Below are 19559 nucleotides of genomic sequence, written 5' to 3' on the forward strand. Positions count from 1 at the left end.
CACTGTTCTAAGCGCTGGGGGAGATACCGGCTAATCAGGTTGTCCCACGTGAGGCTCACAGTTAACCCCCATTTTACAGATGAGGGAACAGAGGCCCAGAGAAGTGAAGTGACTTGCCCACAGTCACACAGCTGACAAGTGGCAGAGCCGGGAGTCGAACTCGCGGCCTCTGACTCCGAAGCCCAGGCTCTTTGCCACTGAGCCACGCTGCTTCCCCTAGTCCTTCTTCCTCCCAGCTCTGCGCTCTATCCACTAGGCCACGATGCTTCTCTCGGGGCGACCGGTTGAAGAGTCTCTTTGACACTTTCCACATGCAGAGACAGCAGAGCACTACTTCTAGCCTGGATTACGAAAGGAACTGCTTCCCCTCCGACTCCAACCACATCAGGCGACACTTGGGTGGCAGGCATCCACGCACTGAGAATCTGCAAGGATCCCACACTCAGTCCTAGACATTTCTGGTCTGTCATCAGGGCTGTAAGATTTGTGCGGAGGAAACCCTTCTAAGCTCCTCTCCGCAAAAAAAAAAAATAAACAAAAAAACAAACAAAAAACCCAACAATGAAAATCTGAATTGCTCATTGTCTTCAGAAGAGAGTAAGCTCAGACTGCCAAGGAAAAAAAAAACCATTCCTTCCAACATCTGCGTTTTTCAAACTATAACAAACCAGTCTAGCGACACTGTAAAAATAAGATTTTTATTAAATATACAAATATATATTTTCATATCGAGTTTTTTAAATATCGCAAGAAAATAAACATAAAACCAATGGTCGTGATGGTTTGGGAGCACGATCCCATACCTTAGATTTCTTTTAGAGAAAGGTCCGTATTTTTGAAAGTCATTATGCCCTATTCTCCCATCCACCACTTTTTCTAAAAATGAATATCTACGGAGGGATCTCAAAGAAAAGAATCAATATTTCTAAAACGTTTCCCCACTATATAACCACCTGGAAAAATTTTGATCGGATTCACACTCTCCAAGCCAGAGCAGCACACCTCTGGTCTCTAAATTCAGAATCTTTGATGTTAAGGGAATTGCAATATAAGCAACAGGGGTCTGTATGTTTTTTAGCTGGCAACCTCCCCCTTTGATTTCTCTCTAGGTCTTCTCATCGAGTCCACACTGGACCAAATAAAAATTCAAATGCTACTAAAACTCAGAGTCATCATTTAGATAGAGATCTAAGGTTCATGCCACACTCGTGATAGAGATCCAGGATGATTATCAGATTTAGAGCCTCTAGATTCATTTTTAACTCTTTTTTTCCCGACTCTTTTTGTTCTCTCTTCACCACGGCTATGTTTTTTGCCTTTTTTTTTTTTTTTTTTTACCTAACTCTAAACAGGGAGTTGGCCACGTGATAGAAAACTGGCAGGGTGTATAGAGAGAAAGGGGAAGAGAGTCCAGAGCACACACTTCCTACCATGGCCCAGGACTACTTTTCCTGCTTTCGCTACCAAGACTCATTTCCGTTCATACTCACGCATTATCCTTAATTAGTGTTGTCTACTCTTCTACTTCCATTATTTTTTTTGGTAAAGGCCCCCACCATTTTGATGCTGGGGACCATTTAATCACAAGTGGAATGTGTGTACAGGCAAGTGTGCTAGGAGGAGGAAACCAAGGAAACATTTTGACTAAAAGCATCCATCTGAAAACCCAAAATACTTCCAGAACAAAACCTTCACAAGAGATACTAAGATCAATTAGAGGGAACGCTTTCATCGAGATGCATTAGCAAATGAATGATTTTAGTGCTCATAAAAGGTGGTTAGAGAACTGCCCCGGGACGTCGAAATCCTCCACTCTGCAAAACTGTCGAGGACTTGGGATCCCATTTTCCGAGCCTGTTTTGAAAATGCTCCATTAAGAGAGTAGTGCCTATTGGGAGGATGGGTGAAACTGAATCATCAGGCTCATTTCTAGGCCTCGGGTAACAACTAAAACACGCTACTGTCAAAATCTGTGCTTCTAGCCCCGAGACAACCGCTTCTCACAAACCACCGGACAGCCCTTTATTATCCCACCAAGCTTCGGTGGACGTGACCCGAGAAACGTCAACCAGTCCGAGGACGCGACCCCCAAGCTGCCTGAAGTTGTTTTTTTGAATCTCTAAGTTTATAGCAAGACTTTGCTACAGACAGTACAGAAAAATCGCTATTAAAAGAGAAGACTGAATTGTTAGCACCTGGCCCCTAATTAAAGATGCCTGGCAATTACAAATAGCACGAGGACTTTAATGATATTTCACATCAGCGAGTAGCCAGGTAAACGCCACGTCAACCGAGGGTCCGATCACAAGTTCACGGATTTAAAAAATGGATGCAGTAGAGCCTCTCGAGCGGTTATCCTCGTGGCCGGATTTAAATCCAGAAGCTTATCGAGCAGATCGTAAGCTTCGTCGGGAACGTCATCCCATCCTTTCAAATCCGTCTCGGTGACCTTCATTTCCGATTCATCGCGGTCACCTTCTCGAGCGCAGTTTTTCAGCAGTTCCCCTGGCATCTGTTTCTGGGGATCCGACTCTGCTCTTTCATCAGTTCCAACAGACCCGCTTGGATCCCGAGGATCGTGCTCTTCGTTATCCCCCGTCTGTCTGGGACTGTTGCAGTGCGTACCCCTGAGTCTTTCACAGAGTGTTCTCAGATCTTGCGCTGGGACTTCTTTGCTGCAGATTACTGATTTGCCTAGAAGAGGGAGACACTTCTCAGTTTGGAAATAGGCCGAGATCCGCTCCAAAACACACCGAGCACTTCGATGTTTCACAGAGATTTCCGAGAACCACAAAAAAATGTCCAACCGAATACGTTCCATACGCAGTGACATTTAAGACGGTACTCCATGGTAAGCAAGATTCAAGGAGGAAAGGAAACGTTAGGCTGTTGAAGCCTTCGATGCTACGGGGCGACGGTGTTCCCCTCACTGCTCTGGGGTCCACAGAAATAATAAATGATAGTTGTGGTATTTGTTAAGCACTACGTGCCAAGCCCCGTGCAAACCGCTGAGGGAACATACCAGATAGTCAATTTAGACACAGTTCCCGCCTCACGCGAGAGGATCACAGTTGAAGGGAGAGGGACGGCAGGCATTTAAAACTTATTTCACAAGCGAGGAAATAGAGATACAGAAGTTACGGGACCTGTCCAAGCTCACACAGCAGGCAAGTGGCTGAGTAGGGATGAGGACCCAGATCTCCCGACTCCCGGGCCTGTGTTCTTTAAGTCTTTAATAATAATAATAATGATGTTGGTATTTGTTAAGCGCTTACTATGTGCAGAGCACTGTTCTAAGCACTGGGGTAGATACAGGGTGATCAGGCTGTTCCACGTGAGGCTCACAGTTAATCCCCATTTTCCAGATGAGGTCACTGAGGCACAGAGAAGTGAAGCGACTTGCTCACAGACACACAGCTGACAAGTGGCAGAGCCGGGGGTCGAACTCACGACCTCTGACTCCAAAGCCCAGGCTCTTTCCACTGAGCCACGCTGCTTCCCCTTTAGCTCCTCAAACCTCCTGTCCCTCTCCCCCAAAGTCCCCCAGTGCACTTGCCCCTAATCCCCATCTGCCCCTAATGATCTGGTCACATACTTTATAAAATGGAAACTCTCCGGTTTGCTCTCCCTGTTTTTTCCATTCCTCTCCAGTCCCTCCCTCCCTCCCGCAACTCTCCAATTCTCCCAGCAGTATCCCGAGAGGCGATCTCCAGCTCCTCTCAAAAATCCACACCCTCCACCTGCACCTCCGACCCCATCTCTCTGTACCTCATCAAAACACTTTCTCCCTCCCTCTTCGGCTGTTTGCTTTCCAATGGATTCTTCCCCACTGCTTTCAAACATGCTCATGTAAAACCCCCACGGCTCCCTTCAGTTATCAGCAGCGTGGCTCAGTGGAAAGAGCACGGGCTTAGGAGTCAGAGGCCATGGGTTCTAATCCTGGCTCCGCCACTTGTCAGCTCAGTGACTCTGGGCAAGTCACTTGACTTCTCAGTGCTTCAGTTACCTCATCTGTCAAATGGGGATGAAGACTGTGAGCCTCACGTGGGACAACCTGATTACCCTGTATCTCCCCCAGCCCTTAAAACAGTGCTCGGCCCATAGTAAGCGCTTAACGAATACCAACAATATTATTATTATTATCTCATCTCCTTCCGACCGTTCCTCTCCAGGCTCCTTGAGAGAGTTGTCCACCCCAACTACCTCCATTTCCTCTCCCTGACCCCCTTCTCCACTCCCCCCCACCCCCAATTTGGCTTCTGTCCCCTTTACTCCATGGAAACTGCCCTCTCTCCGATTGCCTATGACTTCCGCGCTGCCAAATCCAATGGCCTCTACTCCATTCTAATCTTCCTTGATCTTTCGGCTGTCTTTAAACGAATGGACCACCCCCTTCTCCTGGAAACATTATCTACCCTTGACTTGGCTTCACTGACATTTTCCTGCCTGGTTCATTCATTCAGTCGTATTTATTGAGCCCTTACCGTGTGCAGATCACTGTACTAAGCGCTTGGAATGTATAGTTTGGCAAAAGATAGACACAATCCCTGCCCAACGAGGGGCTCACAGTCTAAAAAGGGGAGACAGACAACAAAACGAAAACAAGTAGGAGTCGATACCACCAAGATGGTTCTCCTCCTATCTTTCTGGCTGCCCCTTCTCAGTATCTTTCGTAGGCTCTGCCTCCGCCTTCCACCCCCTAAATGTGGGAGTCCCTCAGAGCTCAGTTCTGGGTTTTCCCCAACTGTTTTATGGCATTTGTTAAGTACTTTCTATGTGCCGGGCACCGTAATAATAATGTTGGCATTTGTTAAGCGCTTACTATGTACAGAGCACTGTTCTAAGCGCTGGACTAAGCACCGGGGTAGATACGAGCTATTCGGGTTAGACACAGTGCCTATCCCACATGGGGCTCGTAATCTTAATTCCCATTTTACAGAGGAGGTAACTGAGGCACAGAAAAATCTAGCGACTTGCCCCAGATCACGCAGCAGACAAGTGGCAGAGCCGGGATTAGAACCCAGTCCTTCTGCCTCCCAGGTCCGTGCTCCATTCGCTAGGTCACGCTGCTTCTCTATCTGATCTGTTCCCCGTTGCCGATGAGTAAAGAAGGAATGGGTAATGGGCCCAGTCCTGTTCAATGTATTCAATCAATCAAATCAATTCAATCGGTATTTACTGAGTGCTTCTATATGTTCTAGACTGTACTGAGTGCTTGGGAGAATACCAGACTGTAAGTCCGTCAACGGGCAGGGATTGCCTCGATCTGTCGCCGAATTGTACATTCCAAGCGCTTGGTACAGTGCTCTGCACACAGTAAGCGCTCAGCAGTTACTATCGAATGAACAGAATTAGCAGACACGCCCCCTGCCCCTAACGGGCTCACAGTCTAGAGGACTGTGTTCTAAACAGAAGATGCAACGAGATGAAAATGGATAAAGATGACCTCTCTGGGAAACGCTGAATTCATGATCCAGAGTCCTGGAGGCTGATCTTCAAGAACTGTCATACACGGAGCAATCAAGCAAGGATATTTACTGCGTGCTTACTGTGCGCAGAGCACTGTACTCAATGCTAGGGAGAGTACAATATAACAGAGTTGGCAGACACATTCCTAGCCCACCATGAGCTTACAGACTAGAGGGAGAGATATTAATATAAATAATTACAAATATGTACCCAAGGGCTGTAGGAAGGCTATGCTATAAACCCTAGGAGACTGTAATGACTGTAAACCCATTCTCCAAATCAACCAGGCATTACAGGCTGAAAAAAACCACAGTAATACATCATCCTTTACCAAAGTGTTATATATTCAACCTAAAACCTATATTGGCAGTTTAGAGCTAATGTTGTCACAGAGTTTTATTATGTAGGCAGCTCAATAACAGTAATGATGGTATTTGTTAAGCGCTTACTATGCACTGTTCTAAGCACTGGGGAGATACTTGGTAATCAGGTTGCCCCACGTGGGGCTCACGGTGTTAATCCCCATTTTACAGATGAGGTAACTGAGGCGCAGAGAGGTGAAATGACTTGCCCAGAGTCACACAGCTGATTAGTGATGGAGCCAGGATTAGAACCCACAACCTCTGACTCTCAGGCCGGTGCTCTTGCCGCCAAGCCACGCTGCTTCTCAAAAACGTCAGCACAAACTTTGAGAGACTCTAAGTGTGGAAGCATCAAGTTATCAGGTTCCGGGAGTCCACGATCAGGTCTATTACTGTCCCTCTACTCAACTCAGTGGAAAGAGCCCGGGCTTGGGAATCGAGAGGTCATGGGTTCGAATCCCAGCCCCGCCACTTGTCAGCTGTGGGCCTCAGTTCCCTCATCTGCAAAATGGGGATTAAGACTGTGAGCCTCACTTGGGACAACCTGATGACCCTGTATCTACCCCAGCGCTTAGAACGGTGCTCTGCACATAGTAAGCGCTTAACAAATACCAACATTAACATCAAATGGCCTGAGAGGCTCACAGATAATAAAGTCGTAGAACGAAATCAAGGAGGAAACAGCGTGGCCTGGTGGAAAACAGCCTGGTCCCGGGAGTCCAAGCACCTGAGTTCTAATCCTGGCTCTGCCACTTGTCTGCTCTGGGGGTTTTTTTGGTTTGTTTTTTACGGTATTCGTGAAGCGCTTACTATGTGCCAAGCACTGTTTTAAGCGCTGGGGTAGATACAAATTGCCTTATTTGCAACAGTCGTGAGGTTGCCCGTGGCGTTAACCAAGGTCTTAATATCCTAAATAACCGTTTCCTCCCCTGATACATACTGTCATGAAAAAAACACAGAATTTGACTTGGTGTTGGTGAAATCTTCCTTTGGAAAGTACAGAGATCTTGACTATGTCCACGTCTAGATCTTTTATGATGTTTTTAGACTGTAAGTTCCTTGTGGGCAGGGAATGGGCCTAACAACTCTGCCGTCCCCTCCCAAGTGCTTATTAATAACAATAATAATAATAATGATGATGATGTTGGTATTTGTTAAGCGCTTACTATGTGCAGAGCACTGTTCTAAGCGCTGGGGTAGATACAGGCAATCAGGTTGTCCCACGTGGGGCTCACAGTCTTCAGCCCCATTTTACAGCTGAGGTAACTGAGGCACAGAGAAGTGAAGTGACTTGCCCACAGTCACACAGCTGACAAGTGGCAGAGCTGGGATTCGAACCCATGACTTCTGACTCCCAAGTCCATGCTCTTTCCACTGAGCCACGCTGCTTCTCTAATTATATAATTATCTTATTATAGTGTTATGCACCCGGGATGTGCTCAATAAATACCACCGATTATTTGATTTTACTCCCCTGAACTGTACTTCTGATAGAAAGTATATTTTTCCTATAAAAAAGTCAGTTGTCCATAATGGGGGCGGGGGGGGGGGGGGGGGGGGTTCTGAAATAACTGTATATTTAGAAGAAATCATGGCTAGTGCTCAAGTCCTGAATGATATCACGCGTGCAGAATTGTTCCATCTCACACTGGAGAGCACTCTATCAACAGATGTGCTTTGTGGAAAGAACACTCTCTAACGATTATTCTGATTATTACTTCATTTGTCAAGCACTTACTGTGTGTCAAGCACCGTACTAACTGCTGGGATAGATACAAGTCCATCAGGTTGGACGCAGTCCCGGTCCCACACGGGGCTCACGGTCTAAGTAGGAGAACAGGCACTGGATTCCCCCTTTAACGGTTGAGGAAGCCGAGACCCAGAAGTTAAGTGACTTACCCAAGGTCACACGGCCACCAACCGGTAGAGCCGGGATTAGAGGCCAGTTTCTCTGACTCTCAGGCCAGGGCACTTACTACTAGGCCACGCTGCTTCACGAATACCATTTTAAAAAAGCACTATGAAGACACAGACTACAGCAGAACTGACTGCCTATCAATTCTCTGACCACGTGTCCGTTTCTCCAACTCGGCTTTCAACAGTACGGAATCCGTACACGTACCAGAAGGGAGAGAGAGTGCAAGCGATTACGTTTACCTAGCTCCCTCCTCCATTCGGCGGCACTTCGCAAACCATGGAAAAATTTAACTACACGTATAGCATTTATTCAAGCTGAACTAAACTGGGACTAACTACTCAAATAAAACATTCGAATGTTTCCAGATGCAAAAGCAGCTGCTCATTTCAAGCCCTTCATAACCCAGCTTTCTGCCCAGGACGTTAAGAGGGTATTTTTCTAAACACCGCTCGGTCCGCATTTTCCAACTCCTCGAGAACCTCCAGCGGTTGCCCATCCACCTCGGCATCAAACTGAAACTCTTTACCGTTGCCTTTAAAGCACCTTGTCCCGTCCTACCTCCTCTCTCTACTCTCCTACCGCAACCCAGAAAGTTCACTCTGCTGCTCGATCACCAACCTACTCACTGTACTTCCACGTCGTCTTTTCGCCCATGTCCTGACTCTGGCCTGAAAAAACGCCGTCCCCCTTCACATCTGACAGACCACCACTCTCCCCCGCTTCAGAGCCTCCTTAAAACTCACATCCCCTCCAAGTGGCCTCCCCTAAACCCTCATTTCTCCTCCTCCCTCTTCTGTGTCACCCTTGCACTTGGATTTACATCCTTTTTTCACCCCACCGGGGCCTCCTAACACTTCTACACACATCCGTAATTTATTTTAAATCTAGATCTTAAGCTCCTCGTGGGCAGGGAACAGGGCCACCAACTCATCTTAGACTCTCGCAAGCACTTAGTGCTCTGCACACAGGAAGTGCTCAGCAGATACGATTTCTGGATGATTGGAATAACGTGTTACTTGGCACTTTTCTTGTAAATTTACTATATTCTTTTCTAAAAGGCAAATTTTTCCGCTAGGTAAGCAAATGACCACAAGGGAGAACCAAAAGTTAAGATTCCGTTTTTGGCCGCATCAACGCAATGCTGAGAAACTTCAGATTAGTCGGTCTCCGTATCACCTTCCTCCAACCGACGGGGCCTTGCAGCTTTTAGACTGCTGTTCCTTATTTGGCTGAAACTAAAAAGTGGCAGAGAACTACATGTTTTGAACCATTTCTTACTTTCTGCCAGCACTCCTAACCATAAAAATGATTTTGGAAGAAGGACAGTTTCCCAATCCTTCTCTGACGGTACCGGGAGTGAACGGTTAAGAAAAGGAACACTCCAAAACAGTAACTGTTGAATGTCAAATACATGCAGATATACACAAAGTAAAGGGCAGTTCTCTGGCTCAAGGTCTTCTTTTTCCTTCCCAGCACCTTTAACCTGGTTCACTCAGCGTCCCTGAGGCAGGAGTGATCATAAAAGTTTAGAGTTGGGTACGAATGCCAAAAACGTGTTTGCTCTCTTCTGCAAAGAGCTTTATCACTGGTCTAGCCCATTGGGTCATCAATCACGATTAAGGCATTTGTTAAGTGCCTACTACGTGCCAGGCCCTGTTCTAAGCGCTGAAAGGCTGATGTTGCGCTTCCATCTGTAGGATCTCACTGTAACTTCAGAGGCTCAAGACTTCAAAACAGGCACTCGGCTGGAGTTCATCGAGATGCCGCAGTGTGAGTGAGAACGAATGACTGTGCGCTGCAGAGATGTGGAAACAACTTTTCTTGCTCTGGTAGGCAAATGCCCTCGACTTCCATAAAGGTCAGAAGGAAATATTTAGGCTTTCCTCCGTCTATACGGCTACCCCAGCCTCCTTTTCAAAAATCTAAATGCATTGATTCCTGGGAATCAGTAACAACTGTCTCAAAATTTTTGTTACGGGGAGAATGTTTTCCTGCTCTAAGGTTTCCTTTACTCAGCCAATGACTTGGGTTTTGTGGAATGGTTAGATTTTCGACTGATTGGCCTCTCCTTCCTTCACAACCGGATCCGTGAAAATGGTCGTCAAACCCACGGTTTATTACAAGGAACTAACTATTTCTCAGTAAGATGCCCGCTCCCGTCGCCGCTGAACTGTCTTCCCCATTCAACCTGTGGCCTAGTGGAAAGAGCACGGGTCCGGGAGACAGAGGACTTGGGTTCTTAATCCTGGTTCTACCACCTGCTCACTGCATGATCTTGGGCAAGCATTTAATCTCCCGGTGGCTCAGTTGCCTCATCTGTAAAATGGGAATTCAACAGCTATACCCTCTCCCACTCAGTCTCTGAGCTCCATGTGGGGAAGGAACTGGGTCTGATCTGATTAGCTTTTTGCCCTAGTGCTCAGTAAAGTCTTTGCTCAAAAGGCCGCGATAAATACAACTGATTGATCGGCAGAGTAAGTGCTTAACAAATGCCACTATTACAGATATTACAGGAAACTGATTAGAGAGAGAAAAATCAGGAAGGCTTGTGTTCCGATGGCTCCCCAGTTCATTTCTAAAAACTTATCTATGCCCAAATGAAACTGAAAAATTAATTTACTCCGAACACATTTCTAGGACTAAGTGCTTGGCACAGACTACCTCAGAATCCCTCAATGTATATTTTGGCACACCACAACTAGCTGAAATTCAAAGAACAGTGCATCGAGCCTTTGAAAGAGACGGGGGCAGAGCAATTATTGTTTAAGTGTTTATTATTCTAAAAATTTACAATACTCTTAACTACTAAATTAGTTGTATGAGATTAAAAACTGAGACTCAATAAGGTGACAAAATACTCCAGGCTTTCCTTTGATGAAGACACAAACTCATTAAAATTTAAAGGAGCACTGAACTTCAGGAATGATTAAGGTGAGAAGATATCAAGCTTTCGGTTAAAATGACTTTCATTCATTCAATAGTATTTATTGAGCGCTTACTATGTGCAGAGCACTGGCCTAAGCGCTTGGAATATACAATTCGGCAACCGACAGAGACAATCCCTGCCCGATGACGGATTTACAGTCTAATCGGGGGAGACAGACGGACAAAAACAAGACAACATAATCACGACTTCTGTGTCTTCATAGCAATTGTGATTCTTTTTTACAATAAACTGTACTTTACCTAATGAACTATTTCCCCGCCTCAATTTATGAGAAAATTTTAGCTGGTTATAAATTTGATTTAAAAAAATATATATTTATGTACTAAATGATTCAAAACAGACAAAGGAATTCCTTTTGTTCTGTAATTAAAAAATAACTCACCAAAAGTTTTAGCAGCCTGGATCGTTTCCCTGGATCCACGAATTGTCATAATCTGTGCCAAAGCCGTTAAATCATCACTCGCTTTGTAAAATGGATAACGTCCACTTAGCAGAGAAAGGAATATGACACCTGCCGACCACATGTCAATTGCTGCAGAAAAGAAAGCAAATTTTAAAAACATACAGTCCATAATTGTCAACAGTGTCACTAACAAAAACACCCCCACCAAAAAATGATCTTTTTCTTGACCAGGAAGTTAACTTTATCCGATAAAATGCAACTTTCACCATCAAAACCACAGAGCCGAAGGGGCTTTTCTAGAACAAAATGGAACTGAAATGTCAATGACCCATATCTCTGCCCCTCTCCTTCGAAATGGGTCTAAGGTTTCAAAGATGGGTAATCGGGAAATCACGATTATCTGCATACCGACGACACTGTATTTTTTTTTTTTACAACTTACAAAACATGATTTTTCTGGTTTTCTGCAAGGGTAACATACGTCTTCCAAAATACTTGTGACCACATGGCATTTATTAACCCAGTTCAATAAACAACTCTTGTTGGATTGGATACTCAGGAGCTCAAGCAAAAATCATAAGTAGTTTTTCTATTCTGGCTCTATCAGATATTTTCCTAAGGGAAAACCTTTTCCTTACACTAACTACATTTCTTATGCTGTACCTTTTCAGACGAAATAATAATAATGATGGTATTTGTTAAGCGCTTACTATGTGCAGAGCGCTGTTCTAAGCACTGGGGTAGATGCAAGGTAATCAGGTTGTCCCATGTGGGGCTCACAGTCTTCAACTCCATTTTACAGATGAGGGAACTGAGGCCCAGAGAACTTAAGTGATTTGCCCACAGTCACACAGCTGAGAAGTGGCGGATCTGGGATTAGAACCCACGACCTCTGACTCCCAAGTCCGTGCTCTTTCCACTAAGCCACGCTGCTTCTCTTTAGTTTCCAAAATACACTTAAATTACTCTTCATTGTTCTGTTAACTCCTGCTGCGCTCACATAACATGCCGAATCGTACTTTCCAAGCGCTTAGTACAGTGCTCTGCACACAGTGAGCGCTCGATAAATACGACTGAATGAATTAGGTCAACAAAATCATTCTAATTGCCCATGTTTTCCCTTGGTCCCGGAACTTCCTCCCCCTTCATAATAACAATGATAATTATGGTATCTGTTAAGCGCTTACTATGAGCCAAACACTGTTCTAAGCGCTGGGGTGGATAGAAGGTGATCAAGTTGGACACAGTCCCCGTCCCACGTGGGATTCAGTCGCAACCCCCATTTCACAGAGGTAACTGAGGCCCAGAGAAATGAAGGGCAAACAGCAGACAAATGACGGAGCCGGGATTAGAACCCAGGACCCTCTGCCTCCCGGGCCTGTGGTCTATCTGCTACGCCACGCTACTTCGTAGCCAACAGGCCTCCGCTCTCCCCGCCTTCAAAACCTTACTAAAATCACACCTCCTCCAAGAGGCCTTCCCAAACTAAGTCCTTCATTTCCCCCTCCACCCTCTCATGTGGGTCGACTCTGAACCTGGCTATCTCTTAAACGCTTTGATAGTCGCCCCATATCAGTCTCAAATTAATAATGATAATGATAATTATGGTATTTGTTAAGTGCTTACTTACTAGAGAAGCAGCGTGGCTCAGTGGCAAGAGGCCAGGCTTGGGAGTCAGGTCATGGGTTTGAATGCCGCTCTGCCACTTGTCAGCTGTGGGACTTTGGGCAAGTCACTTAACTTCTCTGTGCCTCACTTACCTCATCTGTAAAATGGGGATTAACGGTGAGCCTCACGTGGGACAACCTGATTACCCAGTATTTACCCCAGCGCTTAGAACAGTGCTCTGCACATAGTAAGCGCTTAACAAATACCAACTTTAAAACGGACTGAGTGCCTTAAAACTGATGGTAAGGAGTTTCATTCTAATGCGAAGGTTGAAGGGCAACCACCAGAGGTTCCCGACGAGTGAGGGGAGACGGACTGAACTTCTTTTGAGAAAAACGATCCACGCAGCAGAGTGAAGTATGGACTGGAATCAGGAGGGACGGGAGATAGGTGGGTTAGCAAAGAGGCAGATGCAGCAATCCGGACAGGATAGAAGTGCTGGGATAATAATAATAATGCTGGTATTTGTTAGGCGCTTACTAAGTGCCGAGCACTGTTCTAAGCGCTGGGGGAGATACAGGGTCATCAGGTTGTTCCACGTGAGGCTCACGGTCTTCATCCCCATTTTCCAGATGAGGGAACTGAGGCACGGAGAAGTGAAGTGACTTGCCCACAGTCACACAGCTGACAAGTGGCCGAGCCGGATCTCGAACCCATGACCTGCTCTTTCCACTGAGCCAAGCTGCTTCGCTCAAGCGGAGCGGATAAGCGGAGCAGCATTTAGGATGGAGAGGAAAGGGCGGATTTTAATGATGTTGTGAAGGCAGAGCCGACGGGCTTCGTTGACAGGTTGAATCTGTGGGTGGTTTGAGAGAGTTGAGCAGAGAACACCGCCGAGGTCACGGGCTTGGGAGAAAGGGAGGGTAGTGTTGTTGTCTACAGAAATGGGAGGAAAGGCAACGGACCTGGGGGTTTAGTCGAGAGGAATAGCTGTCTTAACCGTTTTGACGCAATGATTTGCGATGAACAGAGTGAGTACATTTTCCATTTCTAATTTTACATACCTGTAGTTTGGTTAGGACACTTAGTCAGGACCTCTGGTGCTCTGAATCCTGGTGTTCCTGCCCTAGGGGCAACTTGCTGCTTCCTAGTAAGACAAAAATACATTTTGGAGATTATTTCTTTTCTGGCTTCCAACGAACTTAAACTTGAAGAAGATGAAAATCAAACAGTAAGATTTGGTTTCTTTTAGAAATTCTAGGAATGGGAGAAGTGGAGATTATGGGCCAAAATTGGGGTTATTTTTGGATTTTTAACGATCCGTTCTAGCTCTGGTCAGAACTAACATGATTAGTGGAGAATGAACCAACCTGTACCGAACATCTCGTAACATCAGCTCAGCTACTGATGCCTACTTGTTTCGTTTTGTTGTCTCTCTCCCCCTTTCTAGACCGTGAGCCCGTTGTTGGGTACGGATGGTCTCTATGCTGAACTGCACTTTCCAAGCGCTTAGTACAGCGCTCTGCACACAGTAAGCGCTCAATAAATACGACTGAATGAATGAATGCATCAACAGTTTGGAGAGAATACTTTACCATTCATTTGACGTTCATTCATTCAGTCAATAGTATTTATTGAGCGCTTACTATGTGCAGAGCGCTGTACTAAGCGCTTGGAACATAGAATTCGGCAACCGATAGAGACAATCCCTGCCCAGTGATGGATTTACAAGTCTAATCGGGGGAGACAAGACTGACAAAAACAAGACAATATAATCATGACTTCTGTGTCTTCATAGCAATTGTGATTCTTTTTTACAATAAACTGTACTTCACCTAATGAACTATTTCCCCTCCTCAATTTATGAGAAAATTTTAGCTGGTTATGAGTTTGATTTAAAAAAAAATACACGCCTATGTACTAAATAAAGAGCCCGGGCTTTGGAGTCAGAAGTCATGGGTTCGAATCCTGGCTCTGCCACTTGTCAGGCTGTGTGACTGTGGGCAAGTCACTTAACTGGAGAAGCAGCGTGGCTCAGTGGAAAGAGCACGGGCTTTGGAGTCAGGGCTCATGAGTTCGAATCCCAGCTCTGCCACTTGTCGGCTGTGTGACTGTGGGCAAGTCACTTAACTTCTCCGTGCCTCAGTTCCCTCATCTGTAAAATGGGGATTAAGACTGTGAGCCCCACGTGGGACAACCTGATTCCCCTATGTCTACCCCAGTGCTTAGAACAGTGCTCGGCACATAGTAAGCGCTTAACAAATACCAACATTATTATTATTATTATTATTAACTTCTCCGTGCCTCAGTTCCCTCATCTGTAAAATGGGGATAAAGACTGTGAGCCCCACGTGGGACAACCTGATTCCCCTATGTCTACCCCAGCGCTTAGAACAGTGCTCTGCACATAGTAAGCGCTTAACAAATACCAACATTATTAAATGATTCAAAACAGACACAGGAATTCCTTTTCCGATAAAAGAGAAGACTGAATTCTAAAACTGACGGTTTTTAAGCAAAAATCACGTCCAAGTCATCTGGAAAGGCGGCACTTCAGAATTCTGGTCTTCCTAATAAATGTAGCACCAGGGCAATTGGGTAGTAAAATGCAAAAATTGGAAACCGTGTTCAACAATAATAATGTTGGTATTTGTTAAGCGCTTACTATGTGCAGAGCACTGTTCTAAGCGCTGGGGCAGATACAGGGTCATCAGGTTGTCCCCCGTGAGGCTCAACAGTTAATCCCCATTTTCCAGATGAGGGAACTGAGGCACAGAGAAGTGAAGTCACCCAGCTGACAAGTGGCAGAGCCGGGAGTCGAACTCATGACCTCTGAGTCCGAAGCCCAGGCTCTTTCCACTGAGCCACGCTGAGCTGTTTAGACCCGAACTGCTTGAGTCTAGTCTGCTGATGGTGTCAGATGTTCTTGCAAAGTCGAAGAAAATAGGATTAAAGGTCTTCAAGTTAGCCCCTGTACTTTGCCTGTATCTGTTATGCTGCAAAGATCGTATCTGCTGTACTGCCTTTGAGCCTGAAGCCACACTGCGATTCAGATCGGGCACCGCTGACCGTATCCTTTAGGAGTCGGTCTTGCTGGCTACGGGAAGCGGCTCAGAAGCCCCCCTGATTTCCAATAAGCTCTCTCTCTCCCCCTGTTAAATTTACTCTACAATAGTTTGGCTAGTGGAACCAGGGTTGAGGTTGCTCCGTCTGACCTTTGGTCCAACACCATCACAATGAAGCAGGGCTGTGTGAGAGATCCAGTCCTGAGTACCCTCTTCTAGACTGTAAGCTCGTATTGGGCAGGGAAACCTGACTGCTAAATTCTGTTGTACTGTGCTCTTCCCAAGTGCACAGAGTAAGCACTCAGTAAATAGCACCGGTTGACTGACGAAGCAAGAATTTTTCGGGATGCAATGAGGGATGTAGAGGCTAAACATCAGATCGGGTTTCCAAACCGATAGGAAACTCTTCTGGCTCAACAATCTACGCTCACCACCGAGAGTCTCTGAGACACTCATCTGAAAAACGCGGGGCACATACGTGATAAAGCGTGCCCGTGATCCCCAGACATTAATATAAATAAAGGCAATTACGGATATGTAGGGAAATCCTGTGGGGTTGGGAGGTGGGGGTGAATAAAGGGAGCAAGTCAAGGTGAGGCGGAAGGGAGGGGGAGAAGAGGAAAGGAGGGTTAAGTCAGGGAAGCCTCTTGGAGGAGACGTGCCTTCAATAACTGTCTCCGCTCCACCACACGCCTGCTGTGAGACCATGGGAGAGTCACTGTGCCTCAGTTTCCTCATCTGTAAAATGGAGACTCGATATCCGTTCTCCCTTTCCCGTATATCATGAACTCCAGGTGGCACAGACACTGTGCAGGAGCTAACTGTCCTGTATCTAACCCAACACTCAGTACAGGCTTGACATACAGCAAGTGCTTAACGAATAGCACCCTTATTATTATGGATTGACAATAAAGTCTAAAAAAACTGAAGTTATGAACCTGCACACAGCTGGGAACCCTGACCTACGATCAAATGCTATCAGTAAATTCTGCTACTCAGGCACTACATAATTCAGGGATGTAACGATAGAAAAATAATTAGCAAACTATCAAAAAGGCTTTTGGCGGATCAATGGCGGGGCAACCCCACGCCATCAAGATCCACACCAAGTAGCTGTTCTACTTATTAGTCCTCCATCAAAACCACCAAGAATTAGAATAATGAAAATGACAGATTAAGACTAGCTGAAGTAAAAACAAATCATTCATAATAATGTTGGTATTTATGAAGTGCTTACTATGTGCAGAGCACTGTTCTAAGCGCTGGGGTAGATACAGGGTAATCAGGTTGTCCCCCGTGGGGCTCACAGTTAATCCCCATTTTCCAGATGAGGTATGTGAGGCACAGAGAAGTGAAATCATCGCATCAGTGACCTTTCACCACGACCTAACGTGTTCAGGGACAGGGGACGGGATACAAGAGAGGGCCCGGAAGGGGTCTGAAAGAGTGTAGGAAACCAAGGAGCAGTTCTTTTGTGAGCTAAAATAGGGCAACTGATTCCAAATGGTGGCAAGCAGAAGAGATGAGTTTAAAAAACGAGCATACCCTCAGTGTGGAATCAGTCGAAAGCAGGAAGACACCTGAAGTCAAGCCGACTTCGTGCACTTCGATCAAGAAGCCTCTTGTTCTTCCCCGCTCCCAGCCCCACAGCACTTATGTACATATCTGTAATTTATTTGTTTTGATGTCTGTCTTCCCCCTCTAGACTGTAAGCTCGCTGTGGGCATGGAATCTGTCGGTTTATTGTACTGTACTCTCCCAAGCGCTTACTACAGTGCTCTGCACACAGTAAGCTCTCAATAAAAATGACAGTGAGTGAAAGGAGTGACTTTTTGGGCACAGGTTTCTCAAGGATCATGAGGCAAAGGCAAAATGAAAACCACCCCAGCACTACAAAAAGGAAACAAGACAACATGACAGAGGGACCATCTTTTTGAACATGTAGTGTGGTCAGGATTCTGAGAGTGGCTTTTTTTTAATCTATACTCAAACTACTTGGAAACTTCATGACCGGAGGTGTTCCCCTAAAATGCATAGGGCAACTGTATATTAACTGTCATCTGTTACCATTAATGGCGGTCTCCTTTTTAGAAAGGAATAGTTATCAGCACTAGAAGGCAGTTAGTGTCAAACACTCAAAATGTTTATAAGATCATGGGGAATTCATTCATTCAATCGTATTTATTGAGCGCTTACTGTGTGCAGAGCACTGTATTGAGCGCTTGGAATGTACAATTTGGCAACAGATAGAGACAATCCCTGCCCAACGACGGGCTCACAGTCTAAAAGGGGGAGACAGATAGCAAAACAAAACAAATAGGAAGGGGAAGGGGAAGACAAGCAAACATAAATTGGCTAATATACAGAGTTTAAAATGCAGGAGGATAGATATCGGGTTTGATACATCAATTAACGAATTAACTAGCAGTTAAGAACAAAGACTGCGGAGGTGGCTGAGAGGACGGCACCATTAAGGAGATGGAAGTGGGGCTTGGGAAACCCGGAAATGGCTTTTAGACAAGCTGGGAAGTTACAAAGACCGGGATCAAGTCCGGATCCACCATTAGCCTCTACAGTGTGACTTTAGCTTTAGTCCCTTAACTGCTTGCGGTTTGTGCAATTTTATGTAGAATGGGGATGATAAGACTGTGAGCCCTGACTGAATGACAGAACCACGGTATCTATCCCTGGCACTTGGCACAGAGGAAGATTTTAATAAAGTAATAAAATGCCCCCCTTCCGAGCCCCAATCACAAAACAAAATTCTTTAGCTCCTCATAAATCAACCCGAAGAAAAAAAGGAGCTGGTAGTAACCCTCACTAAACTATCTACAGAACTTAGAAGACATCAACTCTAAAAAAGAGTAACATTCAGGGTGAGACCTTATTTTAGGACACCTATGGAGGTTTTCAGGATAAGGATTTTTAAGGACCGTCACAAAATTTTAAGCGGTTGACTTAAAAAAAAACAAAAAAAAAAACGGGGTAACTTCGAATCTCAAAAATAGGCCCTGTTTACAACACATCTGGTTCTGGTGACTCTGAGGAAGGAAAGGGTAGGCTTTTAGGAATGAGGGCTAGAAAACAGAAATAATGTCAGCAAGCCAAATGTGAGAACAATATTGTTCTCACAAACTATTTGCATATAATGACAAAAATGTTTTCCTAATAATACACGCATGTGAAATGGGAATCATCTTAAATTGATTATCTAATAATGTTTGTTACTAACAAAATGGTTGTGTTTCAATGCCTGGGCAGTATTCTCTTTTGGCTCATGGATCAGCTGACCGACCCCCAAATTTCAAGGCAATTTCGAATCTTGTTTACAGAATTTAAAGGAGTTTAAGACATTGTCAAAGCACCTTACCTCGACAGGCAAACACTGCAAACTTTATCTGTTGCATAACATTCACAGGTCAAATTAGTTGGGCAAGCACTGCCAGCTTTCCTCATCACACCACTATTCAGACCTTTAGTAGAAACAACCTTCTTCTTTGTCATCTTTCGGGAAGCGAGATCCATAGTCTTTGACTGTTTTACAATCTGTAAAATAGGTTACATTTTCTATGGGTATGATATTTAACAAGGTGTGTAAAAAGCATTGCAGGGATGAGGCTTAAAAGACTATCCCGATTAAATCGATCCACTACTCAGTGCAGAACATCTTTCTGAGTAAGCACTAGAGAGAGTACGAGGTAGCAAAACACACATTCCCAACCTCCAAGGAGAAACATGTGAAGTCTGCCCTTTCTCCCCCAGAAAAGATTGGTTTTGACAACTAACA

General features: G+C 45.2%; 1 protein-coding gene across 5 annotated transcripts in view; it reads right to left on the reverse strand.

Moving 5' to 3' along the window:
- Positions 1 to 679: 679 nt before the first annotated feature.
- CDC7 (cell division cycle 7) overlaps positions 680 to 19559 on the reverse strand; it is a 49116-nt gene continuing 30236 nt past the window's right edge. For 4 of the 5 annotated variants that reach the window (XM_029063115.2, XM_029063110.1, XM_029063111.2 and 1 more), the window contains 4 exons: positions 19143 to 19318; positions 13772 to 13854; positions 11079 to 11228; positions 683 to 2694 (listed from right to left, as the gene is read on the reverse strand). In XM_029063115.2, coding sequence (XP_028918948.1) covers positions 2303 to 2694; positions 11079 to 11228; positions 13772 to 13854; positions 19143 to 19318 — 801 coding nt within the window. In that variant the 3' untranslated portion in view covers positions 683 to 2302. Of the gene's footprint in view, positions 2695 to 11078; positions 11229 to 13771; positions 13855 to 19142; positions 19319 to 19559 lie in introns of all 5 variants that reach the window. The other variant, XM_039911871.1, reaches the window with a different exon arrangement.

Source organism: Ornithorhynchus anatinus, chromosome 4 (assembly GCF_004115215.2).
Source record: "Ornithorhynchus anatinus isolate Pmale09 chromosome 4, mOrnAna1.pri.v4, whole genome shotgun sequence".
Taxonomy (NCBI): domain Eukaryota; kingdom Metazoa; phylum Chordata; class Mammalia; order Monotremata; family Ornithorhynchidae; genus Ornithorhynchus; species Ornithorhynchus anatinus.